Source organism: Triplophysa rosa, linkage group LG11 (assembly GCF_024868665.1).
Source record: "Triplophysa rosa linkage group LG11, Trosa_1v2, whole genome shotgun sequence".
Classification (NCBI taxonomy): domain Eukaryota; kingdom Metazoa; phylum Chordata; class Actinopteri; order Cypriniformes; family Nemacheilidae; genus Triplophysa; species Triplophysa rosa.
Window position 1 is genome coordinate 12,478,986 of NC_079900.1, and position 20,022 is coordinate 12,499,007.

General features: G+C 39.7%; 1 protein-coding gene across 1 annotated transcript; it reads right to left on the reverse strand.

The window, feature by feature from the left end:
* Positions 1-22: 22 nt before the first annotated feature.
* On the reverse strand, positions 23-18,055 carry brsk1b (BR serine/threonine kinase 1b). The gene is given in 19 exon segments (XM_057345752.1): positions 23-3,418; positions 3,524-3,613; positions 3,687-3,906; positions 4,006-4,129; positions 5,009-5,057; positions 5,142-5,739; positions 6,230-6,290; positions 6,541-6,691; positions 7,486-7,583; positions 7,731-7,895; positions 8,504-8,535; positions 13,441-13,587; positions 14,297-14,365; positions 14,485-14,518; positions 14,595-14,711; positions 14,990-15,130; positions 15,282-15,367; positions 15,743-15,837; positions 16,657-18,055. Coding segments are annotated over 19 exon segments (2,574 nt in total). The 5' UTR covers positions 16,745-18,055; the 3' UTR covers positions 23-3,209.
* Between the last annotated feature and the right edge of the window lie 1,967 nt (positions 18,056-20,022).

A 20,022-nucleotide genomic window follows, 5' to 3' on the forward strand; every position in this document is an offset into this window, starting at 1 on the left:
AGTAAATGGGAAAATATGCAGAGGAAGGGAATTGCACAGAAACATTTTTGTATTGTTTATTGTTCTTTATCACAGGCATTAATAATAGTGCACTTTCATTTTTTATTATAACACAGACATTTATTTTCTTGTCATTATTTTTTCCCCTCCAATTTAATGACTTGCATTTCTCATGAAAAAAGTTCCTACTGTGCGCAATGGGGAAGAAAGAGTACAGCTTTACAATCTTAAGAGGAGTAATCAGTAATGACGACAAAGATAATCAATAATCATCAGGTGAATATTGAATGGATAAAGAATGAAGATATGAGTAATATTTTCTGTTTACAATGAACAGAGATTGGGGAGATGAGCATACATTGGGGGCAGGCAGGGCGCATGTATATAATGATAGAAGAGGGAAAGGGCTTGGACTAAAGTATAACTCTATGACTGGGGGCGGGATTAGGACGAGGTATATAATGTATGGTAAATAAGTAAAGACGAAGGATACATGTGATACTTGTGGTGAATGCGTTTCGAGGGAAATGCGAGTGACAAAAACAGAATATCATTCAGTGCATAATGTGAACGGGAGAAGGTTCGGACACATCCAGGTAAGAACACAGAGCAGGACGGTGTCATGAACACAGAGAAAGTATGTGGTGTGTATTTCACATTCACTCAAAGCTGGTGTCCAGACAGTCTGTATTTGCACACTCCCAGACGTACCCTGCCTGAGAATTAACATCATTGAACATAGAACATATTCAGGGTTTTGCTCTGGCGTTTCCTCTGCCTCTTGGGCATTCGCAAATGATGGGGTCCGACCGTGACCCTGAGCATGTTTGAGAGTGCAGATGCTAACCATTTTGTATATTTGGATTTAAGGCATTTGGAGTGTACTAAAATAAGGATCTACCCCTTACTATAATGAACAATGCTCCTAAACATTCAACAGATTGACTAGTCGTTTTTGCGACTTTGCATCTAGATTCAATGTGCTATCATTTAAAACATCATAATGACACGCAGGACACGATGACAAAACAGTCTGAAGCTGAAGTGTATATATGTCTATCCTTACGCTATTCTTATCGGCTGTCTATTTTTGGGGACTATATGTCACGGTTATGAGAGAGTGGCAGAGGGAGGACCAGAGCAGAACCGAGCTTTGCATTTAGTGCTCTTCACGTCAGGAAAAGCGAGGACCGAGAGGGCGGAAGAAAGGAGCATTACGTTAGATTCCGGGCTACAGGGCAGAGTTTCATTGGACAAAGAGCTTTTTAAGTGGATATTCAGGATCAGTTTTCCCTCATTCCTAACAATAAACGGAATGAGCCCCACTGACTCTAACTCTGCACTTAAGACAACTCGTTCCCCAAGGGTGGGCAAGGACAACTATTTGTTTCAATACAATTCTCTTTTAAGGACAGTGCATTCCAGGTTCAAAGTCCAGTTATCATTCATTTTGTTTTATATCATGAGTTCTGAGAAAGAGAGTCTTCTCATCAACAGTTATTCGTGTCTCTGTGTGTGTGTACATGTGTGAAAAAAGAGAGAATACTGCTCGCGTCTAGTACAAAGGACTGGCCTGGTACACACGAGTCCGAAACTTTGGGCTCTGGTCTGGGTAACATTCTCAAAGATGGAGAGTGAACACAGAGGGCTGGAAAACTCCTGCCTGGCTTCTGTTGTGTTCCACTGGTTCCGTAAGGTTCACTTTAGTCTACATTGTACATCCTGGAGGGTTTATTCCATTCCATGGGACTGGGAGACATCCCACTTTTCAAAATTGTTCTCTAGCATCCTCCATTGTGAATTTGCTTCTTTTTTCCAAATGAAATGAAAATGAGATGGGAACATGTAGGCTAATGAAAAGGATATTAGAAGGACATTTTGCAGCATTGTTAGTTGGAAAAATCTAAATTGTGGCTTTATTAGTCCACCCCAGTCAACTTTGGCCTGAACACTCTTTTTATCCATCTAATTTGAAAGAAAGAAATAAAAAGAAATAAATAAATCTTCATTTGTTTTGACATTCATTTTCTGTTTTTTTGTTGATGGCAAACATTTTACACCTCAGCTCAAAGCTCAAAAATAAAAAACAAAATGTTCTTCTGAGTTCTATACATTTTGAAAGTCTTAGCAAGCATCACACGAGGGGAGGGTAAGGGCTTTTAAATAGATTTTTCCTCTCCTTGCCTCTTTCTAAACACAAGAGACCTTGACTCTTGCAAATTTGTTCCTCTTGTTCAATCTCTGTATGAACATGTCATAGGAAGTTTAGATGCCTACTCATCCCCTGCGCTCTACTTAGTGAGTGAGGAGGTCAATTTGAGATGCTTTGACCTACCAATTTTTTTCTGAGCGACAAACAGTAGCTTTTTCTCCAAAACACGCCGATTTCTGGATCTACAAACATATCACAAAGTTCGGGATCTAAATCAGGTTTGAATGAATAGCACTATTTTCTTCAGGTAGGAGGCATAATCTTGGCTTACCTCATAGAGTTTTAGCCACATAGGTCTGTCAAAACCTTAAGTAGTGTTTTGGGGTTACAAACTGTATATTCTACTCTAATTCCCAAACTGAACAAATCCCTATATCCCTTACTTGACAAGATGCTTGCGAATTCCTGTTTTGTGCTCCGGGGGGTGTTAAGAATGAAGAAATTTGACATATTTTCTGTTCTCAAACAGCTCATTGTGATAATTTGATATTCAGGTTTTTACATGGACCATTGCTTATGATAATAATAGTAAAAATTATGATGAAGATGACGTTTGGGAGACATTCGTTCCTGTCCCACTTGTTTGTTTGGATGCAGGTATAGTTTGTTGCTATTAGATCACCGGACAATGGACATCAAACTCCTTGTTTGTAGTGTTGCTGGGTAAACGATTCATAGCTGAGGTTTAAATTGATAAATCTTGTCAAATCCTTTGCTCCGATGAAGGATAATTGATATCATCGGTGGTGTTCTGGTTCTTCTGGTGATTATTTGCATTGTTACAGACAAGGAGTAAGAACACTTCCATGTGGATAGACTCCTGACCCTCCTACTATTGCAGCTGGACCTCAGGAATTCCACTAGTGATGTGAGAACCGGGGCTGAATATACCTGTTTTTATTTGTTGTGCAGATGGTCTATGAGGGAGTCGTGTCTGGGGGATATCAGGGGACGGGGCTCGTCCCCACCCGTTCCATAGCATTTCTAAATAGTTTACTTAGGGCTGAGACTGCGTTCCATTCGAGGAAAGGAGACGAGTTTTATCCTTGCCAGACCCTTTTCTTTGCAGAACGCTTCCGCTACCCCCAATACTGCTCCCTTCTCCTCGATCCGCTCGCTCGCCGCGATCGCACCCGCCCTCCGAACGACGAGAGTTTTGACGGGTTGGTGTGCTAGGTGGGCGAGACGAAATCCCATTCTTCTCATCTGAGAACACAGGAAAGAAGCAGCAGGGGATGAAGTCTAAACATGCTACAGAATTTGAGCCATTATTGAAATTTCGTCACTCTGTGAAGGAATTGGTTTTGGCACCTGCAAGCGCTTGCACAGAGGGCTGGTCGTGCGTACTGAGAAGCTGAGCTTGAATGGTCTCCACCACCCTCTTAAACCTGCGACTTGGGCCTGCAAAACAGACACAACAGTGTTTTATTGTCAAAAAAAATTCCAGAATGACTCTCTCTCTCTCGCAAAATACCTGATAAGAGGGTGAAGGTGACACTGTAGATGCCAGTCTCCCTCCTTCCTTCTCTCTCTCTGTCTCTCTCTTTCTCCCTCTCTCGCTCTCTCTCTCCCTCAGAGAAGGCAATGTCGACCTGAAATTTGACAGGCTTCTGGAAGACGGACGGACCTCCGGAGGACTTATACTCTGCCCGGAAACTTGTCTGAGAGATGACACTGTGACTCAGGGAGGGAATCTGTGAGGAAGAGAGGCAGGCGGTCAAAGTCTGAATGTTCGTAACAGAATGAACATCATGCAAAGCGTGACGAAAGGAAATGAAAGGAAGGATACGAACTGATAAAAAGGCGTGGACAATATCAGCCTTGATAGAGCTCAACGGTTTGTCTCTAATCACAACAAAGATCTGCTCTTCCCTCTCCAGACTGATGAAGTTTCCAAACCAGGATTTCTTGGCCAGCCTACAGCAAAAAATAAAGAGGCTTAAAGGCATAGTTCACCTAAACATTTTGTCATGAATTACTCACTCTCTAGTTGTTCCAAACCTGTATAAATGTCTTTGTTTCGGTTGAACACAGAGAAATATATTTGGACGAATGCTTGTAACCAAACAGTTCTTGGACCCCATTGACTACCGGTTTGCTTTAACTTTTGTGAATGCACACACAGAGATTAAAAACGTCCTCAAATAATGGATTTCTACACCAAACCTATTTGTGTGGTTTCAGGACACTTGAAATATATGGCATGAGTCGTGTGGAGTCACTTTATAAAGTTTTTGCGTTCTTTTAAAGCTTGAGAAGATGATCCCTATTCACTTCCATTGTAACCAGAAAACACAAAACACCACTTTAAAAAAATCTGTGCTTTGGATCCAAAGATCAAGGAAAGCCATAGATGGTTTAAACATGAGTAAATAATGACAAAATGGTCATTAGAGTGCTCAGTGGTCTTCATAAAGACCACTTATTTAACGAGTAATAACTAATTTAGCTATATACAACTATACATATAAACAAATATACACTTTAAAAGGGCTGTTCTCTTTAAAAACACAGAAGCTTACTCTGCAAGCACACAAATGCTGTTTTACACATTCAGAGAAAAAAGGCTAAGAAATGCTGAAAAATCCAAAACAAGCACACTGGATCATAGGAGCAGGTTGTTGTTGTTATAAAGGCACAACACAGAACTTTTGGTACAACACGTAACATGAATAAAATGCTTTGCAATCTGCAACCTTTCTGATGTCGTATAAACATTTTGAGTATTTTAAAAAACTACAGTCACCGTGTGAGGTCACATGCATCTTTTACAGCTATTTTTCTCTCATCACTTACTCAGGGCTGGACTCTGGTGTTAAACTTGACATGTCCTCTGATGTAGGAACTATTGAAACACAAAACCAGTATATTTATTAATACATTTCACTTAACAACAACAAGTCCTGTCATTGGTTCATGCCTCTCTCACCCTGTAGCCTTCGGCGGTGGAAGCGCGGTGAACCCAGAAGGTTGTTCTTGAAGGAATTGAGGCGTGTCCTCCAGTGGGCGGAGCTACTGGAAGCCATTCCACCACTCCCCCCAGGGCTGGAGGGTGGAGTTAGGGAGAGGGAACCACCACCCACACCACCACCCCCTTCAGCTCGTGAGGAGGAAGAAGAGGAGGAGGAGGAGGGCGGGGTGGGAGGGGGGTGCTGGGGATGGTGCACAGGGGTCCCCAGAGGGGTGGGGAGTGGGGAGCCCTGTGGGGTAACCTGCGACACATGGGCAGAGTTAGGATAGATGGTCTTAGTGACAGACTTCAGGACAGAAGGAGTGGGGAAGAAGAAGCGAGGGATGGGGGACAGGAGTGGAGAAGGGGAGGGAGACGGAGGAGTTTGCAGGGGGAGGGACTTCATAGACTGCAGGTGGGGGCGCTCGGAGGGGGTTTTGGATGGTAGGGTCTGGGTCTTTTGGTCAGGCACGCGTTGGGACACCCGGGGCGTTGTGGAACTTCCTGCTTTGGGGTCTTTGGACTGGGTGGCGGAAGCAGATGTGACTTCAGTTTGGCTGAAGGTGAAAACTGGGCTCTGACAGGTTGGAAGAAAAGGGACAGAAGGATGGAGAGGAAAAAGAGGAGGTGGAGAGATGGAGAGATGGACACAGCAATGGTAATGAAAGTTAATGAAAGCTATGGTATATGATTATTAACAGTCGTATTAAACCGAGAGAGTTAGGAAAGTGATGCACAGCTCTTAGAGAAGCTCGTGAAATCTAGTGTATATTAGTAAGTTGTGTTAATCAGTAGGTTATACAGTGCAAACTGCAGGTTAAACACGTGACCATTAAATATATACAGTTAATGTGTATGTGTGTGAGAGAAATCTTTGGTGTGAATAATGACTCCGGTATGAAGACAGTATGAGGTAGATGAACATAAAGCACCTAAACCCATTTCAGCTTTGCTGTTCGTACAACAGTGACAAAAACAGGCATATTACTTAAATATAGTAGTGTATTTTTCCACTGGAGATATTGGAGTACAGTAAACTTGAAAATGAAGGGTGTGGAGAAACTTACTCTGGGGCTGCTGAGGGGACTGGACGAGAGGCCGGTTGAAGCTCCGCTAACCGATCGAGATCTAGCAGAACACCGGGACATGTTAGTCAACCATGTCTTCATGCTTCATGACATCATAGATGCACAATGCTTTTCATTATGTTAACTTAACTTTACTTGGATATTGTTACAGTTCATAAGTGTGACTACTAGCAGCCTATCAACATTTTGTAAGAAATTGTTAACAAAATGTTTATTTTATTGAAAAGGCAAACAGAGGAAAAGTGTGGTCTGGCTTTAAGATGAAATCATTTTAAACAATGTGCATGTACCTCTGGCTATGTGCAGAGGTATCCAGTGCTCTGCGTGGAGGTGTCGGAGAGCCCTGCTCTGTTACACTCAGTACCTCTAGACTTTTTCTCTCCGGCCGACAGCGCCCGTGACGGGTCAACATGGGCGAGTCCACTCGCTTGCGAGGAGGATCTGATCACACAACACATAAACACCCACTGTAACACAAACATCTAATGTGCCCTCCTGGAAAAAACAATAGAAACCTGATAGAAACCATCACAGGGTTTCCAATAAAATACCATTATGAGCCATTAACCATTATTCCAATAAAACCATTACAAAATTCCTTTTTTTGGGGGGCATTATTCCAATAGGATTAATCTGCCACATACTGTAACACCCCAGAATCCATCACATAACCAGTATACCATTTTAGTTTCTATTAAAACCAATATAATTCCCATAACAACAATTAAATCTATGTTTTAGGCAGGGTAGGGTAGTTTATGAGCATATTGCACATGAAGCCTAACTATATCCAAAAAGAAATCTAAGGTTTTGCTTTACACACAAAACAATTCAAATGTCAGCACTGCTGCCAGGCTGACAACCTTTGATCTATTTCCTCTGAATACATTGGCAGGTCCAACTCTGATCGAACCTGTACCACCTGTTCTTCCACTCGCTACACCATCCTATTAACAATGAAGATCAACTCCCCTGTCAAGATGACGAATCTCCACCTTGAAATCCCTTTTTAGCCCAGGTTTGGTCCTGATCTGTTTATTTTGGGGAACAAGTCCTCAATATGTTACATTTACAAATCACTGAAGTTTGCCTTAGAGGCACACTGGAACCCTTTAAGGAAACTGGCTTACTTTCAGGCTTATAGGAGCGAGATGGTTGCTAGGTAACCAACATTTCTCATGGTATTCGGCTGAACGTGACAGTAATGTGCACAGGCCTGAACCGCGAAAACTCACCAACATCGTTTCTGGCTGGAAGATGTTCATCTTCGTAGCTGGGGTAACGCTCCTTCCTGTCCAACAGAAGATATTAGATCAACTTCTCCTGGTTTTCTCTGAAATGACAAAAAGAAGTTAAAACAATGCAGCACGCTTTCGTAAAAAAGATAAGATCTTACGATTTCATACAAGCCGTTTTATGTACAAATGTTGTTTATGTGTACTGTTCTTTTCAAAATACATGCTGAAATTCTTTGACTCACTCTTCGCACTGCAGGTCTCTGGTGAGTTTAACACGGTCTCTGAAGCAGCCCAGGGAATGCATGCTCTCCAGAACATCAGGGTCCAGATCGGTAAGAGACAGAATTCTCTTTACGCACACGCGTCTCGGGGGCGGCTGCTCTGGACACGGCTCATTCCTGCCCCCTCTGAGACAGTAAGACACAAATCGATGTGAAGACATGTAAGCATTAAATGCAACAAAAACTACAATAAAAGGAATATAACTTTTTGTTACACAATAAAATGTACACCTTTATGATACAGTATGTGTTTAACATATAATTCAAGTTATTATACACTAAAATATTCCCATCCACTGTAAAACATGGCCACCAGAAATCTTTTTAGATATCAATACTATAAAAAAGCTAAAGATTGAATATTAATGATCATAATCTATAGATGCAACATTTCATTTGAAATCTATAGCAGACGGCGGGACTTTCAATAAATACTGACTCAAATTTCACTCTGTTCATCACAAAGATCCTGTGTAGATTTAGAAGACACAGCAGAAGTCATATGGACTTATTTTATGTTACTTATCATGATGTTTCTGAAGCTTGGCAGATGTGACCACTATAATGTACATCACTATAAATCGAGTTGTGTATATAGAATACATGCTTAAACTAACATGAGGGTAAGTAGATAGCAAAATTTTCATTTTTGAGTGAATTGAGTGATTATCTTTTTCATTAGTCTGTAACTATAACTAAGTATTTAATTACAAAGTACATCAAAGAATACTTACTGATACCAGGCGTGCTTTTGTATTTCTTCCAACTAAGAAATAAAATAAGCAAACAACAACAATTATCATAAACACATATGTGGAATAACTGTAACTATTATTATCTATAATGTTTATATAAGATATATATAATATATGGATACATTAGTAGTGTGTATACACTTTATGGACAAAAGTATTGGGGTGCTTCATTCCAATGAACATGTTTGACTACTTTAGTCATTTCTGTGAGCACAAATCTTAAAGCTACAGCACTGAATGATATTCTAGAGAATTGTGTGTTCTAATTTTATAGCATCAGTTTGGGCAGGGCCCTTTTTATTCCAACATGACAATGACCTCGTGCACAAAGCAAGATGAAAAGAAATGAATGATTCATATGAAGGTATTTTTGGTGCAAAACAACTGGGCGCCTGTGAGAGTGGAACTTGTAGTTGTAGAGGTCGGCCACACATGTGTATCAGTAAATTTGAAGTCAAAATTTGAAGTTGAAAACTTGTAGATTTTTTTCCTCTCCTGCAAACACAACACAACAGTTACGCCTTCTTGAATCCTTCAGTGCAAGTGCACAAATCCAGTTCTACAAATCACAAACTAAGATACTCATGCACTCACATCTTTTGCTACGATTGCTGCAGTAAACATGGTGCAAAACACATTCACACACCTGCACCAAAAGCAAGCGTTCACAGATGAGTTTATGTGAATTCATGCAGTGAGAGCTGAATGCTTGTCAAATATTTTCTCACAAATTAAAGGTTTTATTCTTGGACATCTTTCTAACACAAACACAAGAACATAACTACAACTGCTTGAATCTGCTGCTGCGAGTCTCTGACACAAGTTCGCACACTCTCTCATTTTGCACCACATATCTGTGTGATGTATAGAGCAAAAGTGATTTGTGCTAGGGGTGTTCGGTTCCGGGGTTGCGAACCCAACTTTATGGAGATGCAGATTTCATTTTCCAACAGGACTTGGCACCTGCACACAGTGCCAAAGCTACCAGTACCTGGTTTAAGGACCATGGTATCCCTGTTCTTAATTGGCCAGCAAACTCGCCTGACCTTAACCCCATAGAAAATCTATGGGGTATTGTGAAGAGGAAGATGCGATATGCCAGACCCAACAATGCAGAAGAGCTGAAGGCCACTATCAGAGCAACCTGGGCTCTCATAACACCTGAGCAGTGCCACAGACTGATCCACTCCATGCCACGCCGCATTGCTGCAGTAATTCAGGCAAAAGGAGCCCCAACTAAGTATTGAGTGCTGTACATGCTCATACTTTTCATGTTCATACTTTTCAGTTGGCCAAGATTTCTAAAAATCCTTTCTTTGTATTGGTCTTAAGTAATATTCTAATTTTCTGAGATACTGAATTTGGGATTTTCATTAGTTGTCAGTTATAATCATCAAATTAAAAGAAATAAACATTTGAAATATATCAGTCTGTGTGTAATGAATGAATATAATATACAAGTTTCACTTTTTGAATGGAATTAGTGAAATAAATCAACTATTGATGATATTCTAATTATATGACCAGCACCTGTAATTATGTTTTGCATTTATCTCTTGTAGAGACATCCAACGATTCAGCAAGGTAATTCTTTACCTGAGTTGCAGCAATGTACCAACTGTTGCAGGAATTACCACTGTCCTTTTTGCTCGGCCAGTGTGTTTAAGCCAGCCAAACTGGTCAAATAAAAAATTGTAATTTTTATAATTTGTTTTACAGTATGTATGTTTGATTTAAATGATGTTTCTTTTAAAATAATGCTGCAGTTTTTTTAACCATAAAACAATAAAACTAATACAATCATACAAAATGACCTCAAGTGTGAAACATTGTTATTTCTAACACCATCAACAGGAACACAATAAGCGAATACAATGAAACACATTCATTATACAATAATTCTACACAAGATTGATGTTTTAAATGGCTTTTTGTACCATACATTAATGTATTATTATAACTCACACATGTAAGATCTGAAAAGCAGCCTTATTTAAGAATATGACGTTTTCGCGTGTAACAATAGCAAATCACACTCCAAGACTCTAGGTGGCGCGACTTTGTCTAAGAATGAAAGCTATTGGAATTGGAACGCGCGGAACTGAGGAATAAAAGGTTAAGTTTCTTAATTGTTTACTTTCGTTATTAAATAGAAAAACGACCGATCGAACGATACGGATCATTCCTCTTGAAACAAGTACCGTGTTGCTCTCAGGTAACTCAGTGCTCATTGCTCATCTAAATAAAACCAATATAAAACAAACGTAAAATGGTTTTACACACCTGCGAAGACACCCTGATCTGTCATTTTTCTATAAAGTTAGGCAGAAGAAAATACAAGGAATAGTTTAATATGACGGTGTCATTTAATATGAGACGATTGAATAGCAAACTTATCAGAGCAGGCGCTAGCTACCTTTTGTGAAATAATAATACCTAATTCAGAAACACTGATCCATTACGAATTCTTTTTTTATAAAAGAGTAAAACCATGTTTTGTAGCACTATTGGCAAAACCATGGTTTTACTACAGCAATTGGTTTAACTATGGTTTTTGAAAATCAGTTATTTTGTGGTAACCGTGGTTTTACTACAGTAACCATATTTTCTTGTTTTAACTGTAAGAAAAACGTGTTTTTTGTTTGTTTAACTGTAGTAAAACCATGTTTAATTTTCGTAAGGGATTGTCAATGTAGCTGACCAGCATACTTATTTAAACTAAACCAATGTATTCTATGACGATTAGTGATTTCAGAAAAAAAGCAGCTCGGGATGATTCTCACGGACTTTTCCATCACTTGCGCGTTAGGGCGCCACCTGCTGGGCGTCAAAATTAGCTGGTTTGGCCTCTGCAAGTGCACAAATTAGGGATGGGTAGTCGACTCTAAAAGAGTCGATTCCTCGACTCTTAATGTCCCTAAAGTCAGAATCGACTCCAAGACAGGAGTCGACTCCATAATTTTTAATGTTGTCATTGACTCAAATCGGTTAAATTGTCTTTGTGATTGGCGCAAAGCAACGAATAACATTTAAAAACCAATCAGGTAAAAGTCATACCTCCACTCTCTCTGATTGTACACGTTTACATCCGATCCAAAACACTGCACGAGCGACGCCTACTGGTTCTCTCACAAAAGGGCACGCAATATTTCCCATTCATTCTTCACCTTCAATCCGATCACATTAAATTCTCAAATTCTTATTAAAAACTCTCCCATATTTCGTCTGTCACTCTTCAAGCTTTTATTTCTCTAAACGACTGTTAAGACTTTGTAAGTTGCTTTAAATGAAAGCGAGACTGTGCGCATAACTGGACACAAATTAAAATCAAGTTTGTGGAAACAAATTATAAAGCGTTTCATCAAGCTTAAAAACGTAAAAAATCAGCAACAGCCAGGAAGTCACAAATCATATATTAAGTTCTTGTTGCTGGGTTATTATTATAGCATATTTGTTGGATTTAAAATGAAATGTTGATATTTTTAAATACTTTTTATTGTTAAATGCCCAACACAGAAAGGCAATGAGTTACATTAAGAAAAGAACACAAGGTAGGCTCAACGCCTTTTTTTAAAATGTGTTGAACTTAGCCTAAACGAAAATAAATAAATAAATGTTTTAGGCTTGTTTAGCGCACATTTACGGAGCCTCAATTCAAAATGATGAAACGCGGTGTCTTTAAGTACAAAACATATTCATTTGTGTAACTGTAACTCTCCAAAATCGATGCAATAAAAAATGATAAAAATAATAAAGGAAACGAAATGTCTGAGCTTTACCATAAGTGTACAGCTATGGTTAGATCTGGACCTTCATGTCCTTGTGCTGCGTGCTCTTGGAAAACCACATCGGTTTAGGACCAGAAAGGAGTAACTGGTCTGGTGATGGTGTTCTTTTCACAAATGCATGAGTATTTGACTTTGGAGATTGGTTGCCAGCCCAAAGTTCCCAAGCTGAAGTTCATTCATTTATTTTATATTCGTATTCCTGAGCCCATTTTGAATGACAATAAATGGAGTCGATGTGTCGATTCCATCGACTCCAAAAGTGGGAGTCGAGAATCGGAGTCGACTCCAAAAAACCCGGAACCGAACACCCCTAGCACAAATCACTTTTGCTCTATACATCACACAGATATGTGGTGCAAAATGAGAGAGTGTGCGAACTTGTGTCAGAGACTCGCAGCAGCAGATTCAAGCAGTTGTAGTTATGTTCTTGTGTTTGTGTTAGAAAGATGTCCAAGAATAAAACCTTTAATTTGTGAGAAAATATTTGACAAGCATTCAGCTCTCACTGCATGAATTCACATAAACTCATCTGTGAACGCTTGCTTTTGGTGCAGGTGTGTGAATGTGTTTTGCACCATGTTTACTGCAGCAATCGTAGCAAAAGATGTGAGTGCATGAGTACCTTAGTTTGTGATTTGTAGAACTGGATTTGTGCACTTGCACTGAAGGATTCAAGAAGGCGTAACTGTTGTGTTGTGTTTGCGGGAGAGGAAAAAAATCTTCAAGTTTGCAACTTCAAATTTTGACTTCAAATTTACTGATACACATGTGTGGCCGACCTCTACAACTACAAGTTCCACTCTCACAGGCGCTCAGTTGTTTTGCACCAAAAATACCTTCATATGAATCAGTCTAGTGTGGAAGGACTTGACTGGTCTGCATAGAACCAGACTTGAACCCAGCTGAACACCTTTGCTATGACTACCCAACAGGGGTACAGTTTCTTAAATTTAAATTTCTTAAATATGGTATAACATTAATATTGGATTTGAGTGGAATTAATGGAATAGATACACATGTTTATTAGAAGGGGACATCTCAATACTTTTGTCCATATAGTTTAAGTTTGGTATGATGGTTATATTTGACTTGTACATATAGTGTATGGTTATAAATGCATATGCATACCGTCAGGCGTTTCTCAGGGTTGACCTCAATCATGCCACGGAGGAGAGCCTGACAGTCTGGAGGAATGAAGTGAGGCATGTGAAACACTCCACTCTTCACCTTCTCCAGCAGTTGCCGCAGGTTGTCGTGGTCAAAGGGTAGCGCTCCCTGTGAGGTAAGACATTACACACACATTTCTGAGTGCAAGAGGCTATCAAACCACTCCAGCTGGTTCAGAACACAGCAGCACGCCTCGTCTTCCAACAGCCCAAAAGGGCTCATGTGACACCCCTTTTCATCTCTCTCCACTGGCTACCGGTTGAAGCCCGTATCAGATTCAAGTCACTAATGCTTGCCTAAAGGACTATCACTGGATCTGCACTGGCATACTTTCACACCCTCCTACAACCCATCAAGAACCCTGCGTTCAGCAAACGAGCGGCATCTTGTATTGCCTTCTTAAAAGGGCTCATTCTCCTTCACAACTCCTTCCTGGTGGTACATTCTTCCTAACTCAGTCCCAAACCCATCTCTTCTGTGAATACTTGACAGACAAATGAGAAAAACAGGTTCATTCTCTCAACAGGTATTGTTCTGGCTTTTGTTGAAACTAGTAACTTGGTATTAGGACCTAATGTTTTATTGCTCCTGTATGACATATCGCTTTATTGCTCCCTGAACTCTCTGCAAGTCGCTTTGGATAAAAGGTGAATTCATTCAGGTAAGTCTCAAGACTTTAATATACAGTAGCTGCATGCAGTTTTGAGACATTACACATACTGTATGTGCACCTTTCTCTTTAGACACTACTTTTCTTTAAATAAAATTAAAAAGTACGTAAAGAAGATACTGACATAAAACAAAATGTCACGCTTACCACCAGAAGAGCGAAAAGGATTACTCCACAGCTCCACACATCTGCCCTGCGTCCATCATATTTCTCACCCTATGGAAACAGTACAGATAAATACAGAAACATTTGTTGTTTTTGTGAGATCTAGTGTATGAGATCTATACATTAAAGCATGTGGTGTTTATCCCATAAAAACATACAGTATCACTTACCCTGATGACCTCAGGACATGCATAATGAGGTGATCTGCAGATACACATCACGGATCATTAATACTTCAGTAACACAGTATTACACACACATGAACACATAAACTACTGACCCACAACTGGTCTCCAGAAGACTGTCCCCAACCTGTAGGGAAGCCATACCAAAGTCAGCAATTCTGATGTTATTCTTCTCATCCAGCAGGAGGTTTTCAGGTTTAAGATCTCTGTGGCTGAAAAAAGACAAGTAGAGTGTTTTCATATGTGTACTTGGGAGACAAGGAGAATAAACTAAAAAGCAAACCTGGAGACAATATTTGGTTCAAAAAATCCATCAGACGATCAGTCCTGAATAATTATATACAAAAAAGGACATTTTTACACATCTTAAAGTTGCAATACATAGTGATACACTTTTATGCTGACCACGCAAAAATATTAGGGGAAAAATACCTAGAAAAAAATCTGTGTATGCAGCACACTGAAAAAAAATCTAAAAAGAAACGTTTACCATATAGAGTGACTGTGACAGAAGTCCAGAGCAGATATGATTTGTCTGAAGAATTTCCGAGCCTCTTTAGGGGTCAATCTGCCTTTCTTTACCAGGTAGTCAAATAGCTCCCCACCAGACACATGCTCCAGTACTAAATACCTAAAAGACGGACAGTGAAATATATTTATGAAAACGTGCACAAAGATGATCACAAACTCACAGGCACATCTCCAGAGAAGGCAGGATGTAAGTCTATACAAGACAAGGCCAGGCATGCTTCAGATGTGTGGAGAAACAGAAGAGTACTTACAGATATTTGTTATTCTCGTACACATCATACAGTTTAAGGACATGAGGGTGTTCTATTAGTTTAAGAATAGCTATCTCTCTCTCCACCTGCAGAAATGGGGAGAGCGAGGAACATTGAAGGAAAGTTGAAAAGAGAAAAGGAATGACTTTCTTTTTTGCAAAGATGATGAAGACCAAAGATCATTTTGAATTTAGAGCGAGTTAATAGAATCAATATATAAACAACAACAGTCTGACAATCAACAGTAGACAAAAATGATTTAGAAAGGAAAGACTAGTGTTTCTTTTAGCACAGATCAGACAGCATAAACTGTGGTTAATAAAGCAGTTTGGGATGTGCAGCTGTGTTATAGGAAAGCTACTGTACGTAAAATGCAGTGAAAGCAGGAAATGATGGAAACAACACATTTTTAAGAAGATTCAGTACGTGTAGTTTTGTGTCAGTGAGTACGCAAAACTTACTTTCATAAGAACAGACTCTGAAAGCTTTTCTCTGTTAACTATCTTTATGGCCACCTTCTGTCCTGTAATACAGTGAACTCCTAACTTCACCAGACCTGCAATACAACATGTACAGTCTTCAATAGACATGTTCCGAATTAGGCAATGTTCATATTAAAATGTGTACTCTGACCATGTGTTATTTGATGAAGTCACATGCGTACTTTAAGTCTTTCCATACTGACGATTCATGAGCAATTTGCCTATTTTTTATATTTTCACCACAATGATTCCAGAAATAATGTGTTTGAGGCATGAAATCAAAACACTTTCACAAGATCTTACAGGTCCAGACAGGACTAGATAAGCCCAGATGGGCCTGCACCAAGCGAAAGTGGATGTCAGGTTTGCAACACATGCACCATTTACTGAAATCAAGGTCCATTTACAACTTCACCAGAAAATAAATTTACAGCAGTACTTAATACTCGGCATATGAAGAACACTACTCAATAATACACGAAAATAAAGGAAATAGTAAAAACACACTGTTCATACACAATAAAGTCAATTATTAATGCACTGTCTCTTATATATACTGTATCTGAATCACTCTTGTGCATATTCCAGTTACCATTTATTGACAAACAGGTTCTCTGTGATCTTTATTCCTGAACAAACAACACACCATACGTTCAGACTCAGGACAAATAAATCACAAACACACTTATGACATTAAACATGGCAACATTGCCATTATATTGTTATATCGTTGAATTACTACTTTAATTCCTCCGCACTCACATTAAAAGATTAAATTGTTGCCAACGAAATCTTTCAACAGACCAATTATTGAACGGGACGCGTGAAATAGAACAAAATGTATTTTAATGCACTAAGTGAACCCTACTATCCCAAACAGGATATGCTCTTACCTGTTTGGCCCTTTCCCAGCGTCTTTTCCAGTCGATAGGGCCCGACATACTGAGCTGCCTGACTCCCCGACAACTCCTTACTGGACATTTCGTTCAAATGCGATTTTATGTCACAATGTAAGTGGGAAAAATCAGCGTGTTTTCAAATATGTCCTGATCACATAACAGCTCCGCCGTACAGACATCACAGACGGTGAGCGATGACACAGGGATGCTGATGCGTGATGTCAATGCCGTGGCCTACTCCCAAACATCTGCCGTCTCCTTAAAGTTGATCGAAATGCATCGGTAACCTTTTCCGTTTGTAAATATATAAAAATAAAATAACTTGGGTATGTGTCCAGCCGAGGCTATATGCTAAAACTACAGTTGTTGTTGCGATTTAAACGACCCGGGATATGTATATGATGAGGGAACACGGTAAGATCTGTCAGTATATGGGCCGATACCGTATCAGAAAAGCGTTCCGAACAACAGCAAACTAATTCTTGTTATTATTAGGCTATATGATTATTTAAGACAGCGAGAATATTAGACAGATGGTAAAGTCATCAGTGCATTTGCCGGTATGTTTTCTGTTAAAATATATTCATTTAGCCTACCGGTATTGTCAAACTGGAAGTGGCCTATTTATTAAAAACTTAGCCATATCCATCCTGCGAAACAACCGCACATTTGGTTTATGATACATTTATGCATTCTTGCTCCGATCTGAATGTAGTTTTTTCCTCATTTGTCAAAGATGCATCAAAGCTCCGTTGCATGACGTGTTTCGTCTTATTTGAATCAAATTCAGGACGAGAAAAATGAGCGTCCCGTGCCTGCGATAAACTACGATTTATCCCAGGCCTCACATCCGGAAATACAGGAGAATTGTCAGGGAGAAAACAGCCACCCTATCGCGAAGGAGAGCCCCGGTGTCTTCAGTAACATCCACCAACGAATCCACGGTGCACGTCCCGTGTGTACATTGCACTATTGTGAGCTATAGTGTTTGTGCAAAAATCTCTCGCTTTATTTTTACAGAAGACATTCCTGGTCAAAAAACAAGCATCTTTAACTAGCGTAGGAGACTCCTCTCCCCCTCCCTCCCTCCCTCGCTCTCTCCCTCCCTCCCTCTCGCGCTGGCTATGTGCATATCACAGCATCTTCTCGCTCTCCTCCCGTCGCCTCGGCTACCGCGAGTGGTGTCATCCTTTTAATCTCGCTTTCGGGTTACAGTCGTCGCAATGGCTTGTTCGGCTTTGGTCCACTCGGGTCGGTTGCCTTACGACCAAAGATTCGGTTCTGTAGAATTTCGCTCTCACTGTCAGCAGGGCCTTTCTCTGTTTTCTAGCTCTCTATATTTCTTCTCCCCATCCGACACGAGCAGCATCAGCATCCGGGTTCTGCGGTACAAGCGTCCCCTCCCTTACGCGATTCCCATCGAACATGCTCGTCATACCCCCACCCCCATTTCCGCCCGAGAACACGTTCCTCACATTATTGAGCTCGTTCAGTGTACGTTATTGATATTGAGCAATGCAGACAAAATGTTTGAGTGACAAAGGTGCAGCATTTGTCGTTTTTTATATTAATTGACAACCATCGATTATTATTGATTGTTGTCAATTGATTTGTTTTCATAATATTAATTGACATTCGCACGATATTCTGTCATCAGAAAAGATACAACAGAACAACTGTACAAAAAAAGAACATTTCAAAATACTCAAAATAAATTTCTCACTATTTCTTATTTCCCCATGCTCTATTCCTTCAGTATAGTGCTTGAACACAAGATGGCAGTGGAGATGTAGTCTTTATTTATTGTAGTAAAGCAATAAGCCCCAAGAAGCAGTGGGTAAGGCCATGAACACACTTGACGTCTTTTTTGAAAAGAAAAAGTTGACAAGAGCGCTTTTTTAGTAAAATGAAAAGCTGGCAGCGTTTGTGCATGAAGGCAGCTCAGCACACAGGATTCATATAGGCAGGGTAACGGAAGTCTATTTGAATTATAAACAGAGACCGTCTTTGCAAAAACCAACCACATATTTTAAAACTACAGTACTAATTTCTCGCTAGAAATGCAATCGAAAGTTATTAAAGGTGAAAAATAAACTTTAATTCATATAAAAATGTGTTCAAAGCAGCGCTTCGGCCACCATTTTATTTTTTAGAGAAGGATCCTGCTCGACCAATCACCTTCCTCGCATGTTGTTATGGAAACGACAGGTCTCGCTACTCGCTTGTCATTGGTTAGCTGGGGAAAACGATCTTGACGTAGGGCGTTTTTTTTTCAGAAAAGTTGAACTTTTTTCAACTTAAAAGACGCCATGGGCTGCAGAAAAAGACGCCGGAGCTGGCGTTTAAAAAAACGCTCAGGACGTTTTTTAAAAACACGGTTTAGTCCATAGGATTAATGTAAAACAGACGCTAGAAGCTTCGAAAAAGAAGTCAGGTCTGAACACGGCCTTCGCTGTTATAAAATGCACTGTAACCCACTGCTTCGCGGGGCTTATTGGTTTTATAAAACGGTTATTCCATATGCGTAGCAAGGTATCATAAAATAAAGTAAATAAAGTGATATTCAGGCTATGTAAGGCAGTCAGCCGTTATAAATCGGGGTATTTTATAAGGGCTTAGAACTCGGCTCAGCCAATCAGAATCAAGGACCAGAACTGACTGTTTTATAATGCGCATTTTACCTAGCCTATCTCACATTTTAAATCTTTTACCTCTGGTGGCTGTACCATTAGTGTTTTGAGGGGGTGTTTTACCAGCACCAAGCTCATATTCATAAAGTTGTTTTGTTCAAAGGGATAGTTCCTCCAAAAATATTTTATTTATGTTGTTTAATGTTGTTCAAAATTTGTATATGAACACAAAAGAAAATGTTTTGAGAAGTGTCTTCTTTTGTGTTCTGCAAAAGACAAGAACTCATACAGGTTTGGAGTGACATGAGGGAGAGTACATGATGACAGAATTTCCATTTTGGGGTGAACCTGTGGCTCAGTGGTTAGAGCATGGCGCTAGTAATGTCAAGGTCATGGGTTTGATCCCAGGGGATTGCACATAGTTAGCAACACATTTAATGCAATGAAATTCGCTTTGGATAAAAGCATCTGCCAAATGCGTAAATGCAGTCTTGTATAAAGTACTTGAAAGCGATACTTGAGTAAAAGTACAAGTATCTTACCAGAAAATGACTTTGGTAGAAGTTAAAGTCACCCTTTAAAATATTACTTGAGTAAAAGTCTTAAAGTACCTGACATTTAGTGTACTTATTAAGTATCAAAAGTAATTGTCTGATATAAAATGTACTTAAGTATTAAAAGTAAAAGTAAAGGTATTTTAAAAAAAGTGAATGGTTAGAATTTTGAGGTA